This window comes from Phycodurus eques, chromosome 5 (assembly GCF_024500275.1).
Source record: "Phycodurus eques isolate BA_2022a chromosome 5, UOR_Pequ_1.1, whole genome shotgun sequence".
In the NCBI taxonomy this organism is placed as follows: domain Eukaryota; kingdom Metazoa; phylum Chordata; class Actinopteri; order Syngnathiformes; family Syngnathidae; genus Phycodurus; species Phycodurus eques.
Genome location: NC_084529.1, coordinates 4021309 through 4032500, shown reverse-complemented (window position 1 = coordinate 4032500; position 11192 = coordinate 4021309). Strand labels below are relative to the sequence as shown.

At 41.0% G+C, this 11192-nt stretch overlaps 1 protein-coding gene across 2 annotated transcripts in view; it reads right to left on the bottom strand.

Annotated features, from left to right (window-relative positions):
* LOC133402949 (actin nucleation-promoting factor WASL-like) overlaps positions 1 to 11173 on the bottom strand; it is an 18058-nt gene extending 6885 nt beyond the window's left edge. Inside the window, exons 1-7 of one of the 2 annotated variants that reach the window (XM_061677303.1) lie at positions 10700 to 11173; positions 8715 to 8849; positions 8542 to 8628; positions 8015 to 8111; positions 7387 to 7410; positions 2221 to 2404; positions 477 to 519 (exon numbers count right to left, since the gene is read on the bottom strand). In XM_061677303.1, coding sequence (XP_061533287.1) covers positions 477 to 519; positions 2221 to 2404; positions 7387 to 7410; positions 8015 to 8111; positions 8542 to 8628; positions 8715 to 8849; positions 10700 to 10804 — 675 coding nt within the window. In that variant the 5' untranslated portion in view covers positions 10805 to 11173. The remainder of the gene's footprint in view (positions 1 to 476; positions 520 to 2220; positions 2405 to 7386; positions 7411 to 8014; positions 8112 to 8541; positions 8629 to 8714; positions 8850 to 10699) is intronic. The other variant, XM_061677304.1, reaches the window with a different exon arrangement.
* Positions 11174 to 11192: the final 19 nt, after the last annotated feature.

The window sequence follows — 11192 nt, the reverse complement described above, 5'->3', positions numbered from 1 at the left end:
CTTTTTGCAAATGACTTTCACAAATACAATAGATTTAAATACTGTATATTACATATTGAGAACTGTAAAACAATTTCTGAAAAATGACAATTTGGATAAAAACATTTTCCCGAAATTTAACAACTTCTGAAATATGATTGTTTCCGGAAAAATACGACTATATGGAAAAACACATACAAATATACAACCGTTTCCCAGAAATATGACTTTTTCGGAAATTTACACCTTTCGGGAAACCTTTTTTCAGGAACACACGACTTTCGGAAATGTACGACTTTTCATGAAAAACCGTGTAAGGATCAAAGTTTTTTTTTTATTGTATAAGTTTGTTTTTTTTGGGGGGGAAGGATGTTTACATGTGTGACAACAGCAGCTTGTTGCTGTGTGATGTCATCGTGCAGCCGCCTCAACACACACACACACACACACACACACACACAAAGTCCTTATTGTGTTGCCATGTGTGTGTTACTCACATCAAAGCCCGTGTTTGGGTCCCAGCCCACGTGACCGATGTGCCTGGAGGACGAGATGAGACAAGTGCAATCAGACTGCAGAGAACACGCCCCACCACATTTAAATTCCAAGTACCTGCGGCGGCTGAAATAAGTATTTAACGCGTCACCGTTTTTCTCATTCAATATATTTCCAAAGGTGCTGCTGACAGTAGAACAAATAAGTATTGAACACAGCAACTGGTATTTAGTCAATATTTTGTCCATAAGCCTTTGTCTGCAATGACAACTTCAAGACGCCTCCCGTATGGAGAAACTAGTCGCATGCATTGCGCCGCTGTGATTTGGGCCCATTCCTCCACACAAGCAGTCTTCAAAGGTTCTCTGGGCTTCTTTTATGGACCTTGAGTTTCTGTTCATTCCATAGATTTTAATTTTTTTTTCTTTGAAACCAATTGAGAGTTTCCTTGGCAGTATGATTTGGATCATTATCCTGTTGAAATGTCCACCCTTGTTTCATTTTCATCATCCTCGTAGATGGCAGCAGATTTTTGTCGAGAATGTCTCGGTACATTTGCCCATTCATCTTTTCTTCAATAACGTGAAGTTTACCAGTACCATTTGTTGCTAAGCAGTCCCACACCTTCATGTCCCCACATCTGAACTTCACTGTTGGTATGGTGTTTTAGGGGGATGTGCAGTGCCATTTCTCCTCCAAACGCGGTGTGCAGTATGGCATCCAAACAATTAAATTTTGCTCTATGTTGTCCCAGTATTTAATTGGCTTGTCCAAATGTTGTTCAGGAAACTTGAAACGAGCTTTGACATGCTTTTTGTTTTTCCAGCAATAGGGTCTTGCGTGGTGAGCGTGCATACAGGCCATGGCGGCGAAGTACATTACTCACAGTTTTCCTCGTGATAACAGCACCTGCTAATAATTCCAGGTCTTTTTGAAGTTCTCCACAGGTGTTCCTTGGCTCTTGGACAACTCTTCTGGTTATTCTTTGCACTCCTCTGTCAGAAATCTTGCGAGGAGCACCTGATCGAGGCAAATTTATGGTGGTATGACTGGCTTTCCACTTCCGTATTATGGCCCCAACCGTGCTGACTGGACCGTTCAGAAGCTTCGATGTGCGCCTCTAACCAGTGCACCGTTATGTTTTGCAACATTAGTTTGCGATGGTCTTGAGACAGCTCTCTGCTCTTGGCCATTATGAGATGCGTCTTGGCTCACACCTTGCCGATGAGACCTTTTTGTAGGCCATCAATGAGGACTGAACCAGCTGATATTCATTTGCACTGACAAGGGGCTGGATTGCTGTTTGATTATTGATACATTGGTGCTGTCTTGGCAAGCCATGCCTTTTTGCAACCCCCCCCATTTCTTCATGTGTTCAATACTCCCCCACCCCATTTCATTTCACATTTTTACACACAACTTCATTTCTAAGCTTATTTGTCCTACTTTCTTTGTATGTTTGGACTACTTGGGTTCTTCCCGACACGTGGTGAAATGTTCAGGTCAATAACACCTTTGGAAGTATATTTACTGAGAAAGATGCTGACGTGTTAAACGCTTATTTCAGCCGCTGTATGTGTTGGGTAGCTAAATGCTAGGATGTACAGGAGCCATCAAGCAGTACTGTTTGGTTGCGTTTGGTGTAGTATACAATTTTAATAACTGATTGGTATCACATTTTGATAACGTTGTGTTGGTGTACCAGGAGCAGCGTTAGCTTGAGTAAGAAAATGTAGATGAACTGACTGGAAGTTGCTGGGCGTGCCAATGTCGGCCTTGGTCAGCTTCTTCTTCTTTACTTTGTTCTTTTTGTCCTTCTTGTGACTCAGCACATTGTTGACGTGGTACTGCGAGCCGAGGGTGTTGAGCAGGCGCGCATTGTTGATCTCCGGATTTTTTATGTCCACCGTGGCCATGTGCAGCGTCGGACCTGCGGAAGGCGAGTTGGTTAGGAAAACCCGTCACAACAACACATCATAACACGCTTGAACAACGCTAATGCTTACAATGCTATTGCCTGTGCAGCGAGAATAATGGACATGCGTACAATGTCCAAAGCCACTGTGCGCCGTTTGATACCAATTAGTGACATGCTGATTATTACATGTTGGGCATTTTTTAAGACATTTGCAAATAAAAAAATAAAAAAAGTGCTTCTCACACCGACACTTTGGGCTTTTGTGTGTAGAATGTTCAGGGGGAAAAGTAATGTACTTCGAAATAGGGCTGTAACATGACAAAATGTGGAAGAGGTGAAGCGCTGTGAAAACTTACGGATACACTAAGTAGCTATATACAAAGTAGTCAAATGTTAGGTAGCTACATAGCGGGTAAATGCCAAATTGCTACAAGCAAGGTAGCTAGCAATATGCCTAGCAGTTTGATGTCAAGTAGTTATATGTGCAGTAGCTACAAAACTAGGTACACACCAAGTGATTACATGTTGGGTAGCTACATGTTATGAAGCGACATTTAAGTAGCTACATGATGCGTAACTACATGCCAACTGCATGGTAAGTGCTCATCTCCTTATCACAATTATGACAATTCCAAAATTCATCGCTGCATACAGTGCCATGAAAAGGTATTATCCCCTTTCTGTCTTTTTTCTGACACATATTTTTGCGTAGGTTCCACACTTGAATGTTAAAGATCAAACAAATGTAAATATTCAAATATAATCCAAGTGAACTTAAAATGCGTTTTTTTTTTTGTTTTTTTTTTAAATAAAAAAACTAAGTTCCTGGCCCTGTGTGAAAAAGTAATTACCCCTTCCTTGTTTAATCATGAATTTTGGCTAATCACAGTTTTTGGTAGGAGTGAACCTTCCCAAGAGTGGCCAGCCTACAAAGATTACCCCAAGACAACAGCAATGACTCCCGGGAGGCAACAAAGGAACTCAGGACAACTTGGACTAAAGAACTGCAGGCTTCCCTTGCCTCAGTAAGGTCAGAGTTCTAAGACTATTGAAAACACATGATTTCAGTTGTTGCTGCCGAGGATGGCCCAACCTTTAATTAGGTTCAGAGGGCCATTACTTTTTTTTTTTTTTTAATTTATTTTATTTTAAATAAAATCACCATTTAAAAACAGCATTTTAAGTTTACTTGGGTTATATTTGTCTGATATTTACATTTGTTTGATGATCTTAAACAAAGTGAGGAAACTATGCAAAAATCTAAGAATTTGAGAGGGGGGCCAATACCTTTTCACGGCACTGTATGTCTGCATGAAAGAAAATATCTACAGGGTGATTGAAAAGTAAATCCCTATTTTAAAATGTTGGTGTATGTTTCATGATTAAAGGAGCACGTCTATTCTACCAAACCAAGAACTTTGGAAGGACTTGAAGAGCGGATACGAGAAGTTATGTCTTCCATCCCACAAGAGTTCCTTGTGAAATCAGTTAATGCGGTTCCCAGGCGGCTTGAGAAACCGGTGGCTAATGCTGGCGCCCATATCCAATTTGAAATAAAACTCCATGCAATACACTGTCTTCTCATGTTCATTTCTTGTAAGAATTATAGTTGAGAAATACATTACAAGTACTTAAAAACAGGGAGTTACTTTTCAATCACCCGGTAGATCTCGCTCCAAATATCTTCAATCCTCCAATTCCTAATAATCTCTACAAAGTGCAGCAGCATCCTTAATCCGCAACAGCTAATCTCTATCCAAATCCCTCCACCAGCACCGCCACACGACTTCCAGCAATCCGCTGGAAGCTAATACGTATTAGCTTCCAGCTAATATGTATTAGCATACATACTATATACATACTAATACATATTTCCAGTTCAGCATTCACAGAGAGAGATTTTTTTTTTTTTTTTTACATATACCCCATTATTTGTGGAAACCCCTGATTATTTTTGTTTCTTTTACATTGTTTTTCTATGACAATTATAGGGGAACAGCAATTATTTGGTGATTTTCACTATTTGGAGTTGGTCAGTCCACTGTATTTATTTTCTTAATGATCCTGGCAGTAAAACTTTTAAAATACATTTTTAACAAATAATACAGTTTGTGTTTAATTTAAACCAGCCCTATCAAGTAACCCTAACCACAACTTCTAACCCTATTCTAACCCTACACCATAACACCTAAATCTAGCATGAAGTCTGACCCTAAACCTAACCCCAAATCCAAAAACCTGACCCTCAACAATAACCATAAACTCTACACCCCAACACCTAAACCTAACAATAAAACACAAGTGAGGGGTGTCACCAATATAGTGCCTGGGGGCACCAGGTAGTCTCCAAAGACCACACGAGTTACCCCTGAGCCTGTTCAATAGCTTACCAGTGAGACGCATTTTTTTGTGTTGCTATTCTAAAAGGTTTTTAATGCCCCCACATAATTTTGGGGCAAATTTGGCATTTCTAAGTGTGTATCAAACTGGTAGCCTTTTTATTATTATTATTATTATTATTTTTTTTACATTAAACAGTACCAACACTGTCACCCTTAATTCGAACCCTTACCCTGAACTTTAACCTGAAGACTAAGAGTGACATATCTCCACACTAATTTGCTGCGCCTTAAAAAAAACAACGCCTTAACATTGGCTCTAATCTTTGGAGGCTACGTGGTGACATCTTGTGTTTAAAAAAAAAAAAATGCATTTAATGTTCCCACAGGTGCTTTGTCACAGCTTCCATCACCATTCACCTGTGGGAGGAGGAAGTGGTACTAGCTGTTTTGCCGCATGCGGAAGGAGATTGCGCATATACCCTATTATTCCATCTTGTTATGGTATAATACTGTACGAATACACATACCGTAACTTCTCGTGTATAATGCGCATTTCCCTTCCCAAAAATGGTCAAAAGCCAGTAGTGCGCATTATACATAGGTATAGGGGCAAATGAAGAAGGAAAAAAAATAAAAAAACATTCACATTTTATAAATGTATGCCGCCATCTAGTGGTTATGAAAAAGCTGTACACTTTCATTCCAAAATGCCACCGCCACCTTGTGGTTATAAAAAAAGTGTAGCCTCCACTTTCATTCCAATATGACAGGGGTACCTATGACTGCATATGTACGGTTGTGCTCATAAGTTTACATACCCTGGCAGAATTTGTGAATTTGTATTATTTATTTTTTTTATAAATATGACTGGTGACTCAACAACCATCATTAATTTCTTTATGGTTATGTTTTGTTTAATGATAATGATTTTCTGAAATGCTTGACCCGTTTAATATCGCCTGGTCCTTCACGTTTTCTTTAAAGAATTGTACCCATCTTACAAATTCTACCAGAGTAATCAAACATGTGAGCACAACTGTGTTTTCTAATTTACTAAATAAAAGTAGGGCTGTGAATTTCAAAAGAAGAGCAAGTAAATTAAAAAATATATATATTATGTGTTCAAATAAAGTGCTTAACTTCAGAATTAGTTCTTTCTTTGGAAAAAAAACTAACAAAATACAGATAATACTTCATGTTTTGATTATATGGGTAGAAGCGAAATCATGCATTGTAAAAATGCATTATCCATATATAGAAGGGTTTTCCAGAATTTTGAGGTCAATTTTGCGGGTGCGTATTATACATGGTGCGCATTATACATGAGAAATTCCATCCATCCATCCATTTTCTGAGCCGCTTCTCCTCACTCGGGTCACGGGCGTGCTGGAGCCTATCCCAGCTGTCATCGGGCAGGAGGCGGGGTACACCCTGAACTGGTTGCCAGCCAATCGCAGGGCACATACAAACAAACAACCATTTACACTCACAGTCACACCTACGGGCAATTTAGAGTCTCCAATTAATGCATGTTTTTGGGATGTGGGAGGAAACCGGAGTGCCCGGAGAAAACGCACGCAGGCACGGGGAGAAGATGCAAAATCCACACAGGCGGGGACGGAGATTGAACCCCGCACCTCAGAACTGTGAGGCTGACGCTCTAACCAGTCGGTCACCGTGCCGCCAACGAGAAATTACAGTACATCCAAAAATAACATCACAATTTTCCGAGCGGCGAGTCTGAAATTCCCACATTTCCCAAATGCAGCGGTAAAGTCTCATCCATCCTGTGTTAATGCTCACTCATCACTGAATGTTTGTCAACAAGTGTTGTTTACACTTGCCATTCACATGAAAACAAAGCAGCAGCTTTGAGACTTCCAGATTAGCCACACTAAAAGAAGGTTAGCAGGTTAGCATGTACGCCGCACAGATGGACCCACCTCCCGCGGTGTGGATTAACCTGCACGACACGACGCGCTGCGTTGCCCGGTCACCACGCGCAAGCCACAGCAAGGTTGCGGAGCGTGGGTCGCCAAACAGTACGCTCCTTTAGGGCCACCGTACTTTGGATTGTTACTCAGCACGATTACACAAATACCACATAAGCGATTTTCACAAATGTCAAGATTTAAGGAGTTCATTTTAAATTTTTGGTTCACTTTTGGTGGTTCAAGTCCACTTGCAATGGGGCCAATGGGGCTGTGACCCACCAGACCCAGGAGATACGCTCATCACAGCTTTTAGTCGAGACTAATGCAAACGTAAAATGACTAATCTCCCAAAGTCGTGGCAGTCAGTGAGTTAAATTGAAAAAAATATTTCACATTTCTCCGAGGGAAAGAGTACCTACAATTTGACAAAACAAACAAAAACAAAAGTTTGACACTCCTGCTTTAGGGCCACTGTACTTTCCCTTATAAGGAAGTACGAGATATTTAAGGAGTATTATCAACATTTCAACAAACTGTTGTTACCTTTTATTATTAATAGTGCTGGACTTCTTTTTCGATCTTTCGTTGTTTTACTGTTATTTTAACATTTTCTGTAATTTTTAAAATTATTTCTTGCTATTTCCATTATTTCTAATTGGGAAAGAACAGTTCCATCCATTTAAAGAAAGAATTGGCTGCCAAAAAAAGGTTAACGTACCATTTTTAGACACACCGTTTTTCTCTGCAAAACAAAATAAAATGAACACAATTACTAGTGGAGCAAAGTGGTCGGGAAAGAGGATGAAAAAAATAGAGGAGGTGGAGGTTAAGAAAATGAAGGAGATTAAAAAAAAGAGAAACAAAAAGGAGAATATGAAGAAGGAGAATAAAAAAATGGAGAATAAAAAAAAGAAGATGGAGGAGAAAGAGTAGAGGAAATGGAAGAAAAAGGATGAAAAGATGAATGTGGAGCAGGAGAAGAGAAAAAGGTGAAGAAAAAGAGGAGATTGAGGAGGAAGGACGAGAATGAGGAGTAAGAGACGAGGTGGAGAAGTAGGAAAACGAAACATCGAAGGACAAGGAGAAGAAGGATTACCAGTAGGATGAGAGAAAAGGAGGAGAAGAGGATGAAGGAGAATGAGGAAAAGAAAAAGGAAAATTTAGATGAGGCACGACGAGTCCAAATGCATCCTCAGAAGTTCAAATCGAAGAAGCAAGATGGCCGCCACCAGCGTGAAGTTAGCAAGGCGCGACAGGAAGACGAAGCGGCGATGAGGAGGTTTCAATAAGGCAGTCGGAGAGCTTAGCGAGAGCAAAATGAGGCAAAAGGAAGCACGACAACTTGCCGGTCTTGCGTTGCCTGCGGCCGAGCAGCTCGTTGACGGACGCTCGGAAGCGTTTGGCTTCTTCCTCGCTGGCGAAGTTTAAACCGATCTGGTTGCTCTGAGGAAGACGACACAAAGGCTCACTAAACAAGTCGCACATACAACGACAACAACAAAGTGGCTCTTGGTGGTCGTCTTCTTCTTTTGCGCTTACATTTCTTTTCATTTACTAATTTCATTAGCACTATTGTTATTTTCACTAGCATTACTCATTCTTTTTTTTTCAATAGCACTTTTATTTTCATGAGCACTAAATATTTTCATGAGCATTATTACATGTATATTCATTAACACTATTAGGATTTTCACGAGCACTCATTATTTTCATGAAGATTTCTCAAGCATTTTTTTTTTTTTTTTTTTTTTTAAGACTAGCACTATTATTTTCTTATTGGTACTATTATTTGTTTCCTCTACAAGCACTATTATGTATTTATTGATGTACTCATGTTTTCCCATTTGCCTTATCGAGAAGGACTCATACTCACATCTCCCACAAAGGAGACGAAGTAAGACCTGGCACAGCTGATGGAGAAGTTGTGGTACAGCTCCTGCTCGAACATGGTCTTGCCCTCCTGAAAACACACACACACACACACATCCCCTCTGCTTCTAGAACATTCTGTGTCCGTTCGATGGCACAGCGACTGGCACGTCTCACCTTGATGTCGAAGACTCGAATGAAGTACGACCTCTGCGGGTTGTCCTTGACCAGGCACACCACGCCGCAGCATTTCTTCAGCCAGCCGCACGTCCGCTCGGCAGCGTACACCTGAACCACCGCCGAACACAACGTCTGCACGGACACACGCGCACAACACAGACGCCCAGGTTAACATCACGTGGAATCTCTCACACTTGTTAAGTGTGGTTTTTTTGGTGTTTTTTTTTTTTTTTTTTTTAGAAGAACAAACGTTGGTGCACAGCTAGATGGTTGAGGAAGCGCTCGTCTGAATATTTGTGGCTTTGAGCAGGAATAATATGATGTAGGGATTAGAATAGCAGAGGTGATTGTGGGATTAATGTGGTTATGTCGTTGGTGAAGTTCACACGTCGACATAAAAGAGCGGGCGGGCCCTTTTCAATTGCGCGAGCGGCTAACAAATGCTAAACGGGTTCCACTTCTGTAGCGCTTTTGTCACCATGTTCCGACTTTTACACAAAATGAATGCAATCATATTTATAAACAAGGAATTGTTGACAGCATTTCGGCCTCCCACCATCAGGGGCAGTGTTATCCTCTTAGCTCTACTGCTCTTTTTGTTGTATGCCAGAGCAAGCCATCTATTTTCGGTAGCTTTTCATTCCATCGCATTTTGAAATGTTTCGTTTGAGTTTATTGTTAGCCAGTCAACAAACATTGCATATAATTAAAGAATATTAAACATACATCACAGTCTCTCAGCCCAACCCCACAATTGATCATGGGATAATTGAGACACACGTCTAGGGAAAAATTCCTCACGTGCAAGAGAATGGATATTAACAATATCAATTCTAAGATTACTTAATAATCACACTACCCTGTTACAAAAATTAGGTCCAATTTGTTATGTTTACCTTTCAGTTGTGCCCTCGTTCAAGCCGACAATGCATATATTCAAAGAGTAGATTAAGTATATATTCAAAGAGTAGATTAAAGTTAACAGCCACGAGAGATTAAAGTTAACAGCCATATGCAACACGACAATTAGGGACTGACGGTTAAGTTTGGCTAAACAGTCGTCATACGAGTAACCAGAGAAGCCAGGCAATCTATACCTTTATTAAAAAAAAATAATAATAATAATAATTTTTTAAAAACTCAATTTATTCTATATCACGTTTTACAAAAGGAGACCATATCTCAGTTGTGTATTCCAATCCAGGTCTCAAAAAAACTTGACATAACATCGCCGAGAACTCAAGGTTACGATTGTGTATATTAGCAAAAAATGAGATTAACATTAACAAAACCCGTCTTTGAAGTTTTTGAACAATGATAGGAACATTTTTCATTTTGACCAAAGTCCCTGACTAGGTTATTACAAGTGACTGTGATGCCAACTACTTGAAAAATCACTCTTTGGGTTAACATAACCGGAAAGCTCAACAAAACATTTTTCATCTTATTTCTAGACTACTGATAAACTGCCTTTAAATCAGAGCGTATTAAATCACTGACATCATCAAAACGACGAAAATAACCATGAAGTTTGGCATCAACTGCAAAGAGTTTAGCACAAAGTATCTGCGGTATGGACTTGACGTCATTGAAAAACATAAGCAAGAGCTTAGGGCCAAGTATGGACCCTTGAGGCATCCCAGATGTGACAGCAAGTTCTCTTTTGTTTGTGAGAGAACACTGTAGTGGCATTTCAATTTACTTCAAAGCAAAAAATATATATTTCAATAGATTTTCCATACGAGCAAATTGAGCTTGGCCAGGAAACGAATTGAACTCTTAAGTCAAGGCGGCTGCGCTGAATGTGAAATCGCAAATAGAGAACCGTGACAAGACAGGGGGTGGGGGGGGGGTCACTGTATTCCCAAGAGGTCGTTTAACGAGGTGGAAAAGTGTCCGTTTGAGCTGCTCAAAGGAGCGCTAGAGCTTGAACGTCACTTGATTTGCACTTCCAACGCGCGGCAGGTGCTGCGCAAACTCACCGCACATTTCCTGCCCAGGTAGCCGAACAGGCAGTCGTTCTCCTGCGGGGTGAGCAGCAGGGAGCCCACGTTGGCGACCCGGCGGGGCAGCGGGTGGCTGTTCATGGCCTGTGAGCGGAGGCCCCCCCCCCCCCAAAAGGACGTGGAAGTAGCCCGAGGAAACACACAAAAAAACAAAAAAACCGACGAAATTCACACGACGTCCATGCGGGCTGCGGGCGCTGTGGCCTCCATCAGCCGGATCATCGCCGCCGATTTGCGGCCAGGCTTGCCTAGCTTTGGAGGGCGGCCAACGACCGGGCGTGTCTCCTTGGACCACAGCTTGTTCGCAAAACGACTCGATTCGTCGCTGCAATGTGGTTTACGACAAATAATCGCCCGTGGTTCGTATTTTCAGACGGAGAAACTCGAGAATTTCATCGTTCAAAGTGAAGCAGCCGCAGCGACGATGCGGCCATCCAACATGGCAACTACATGGAGCGTACCACTCTGG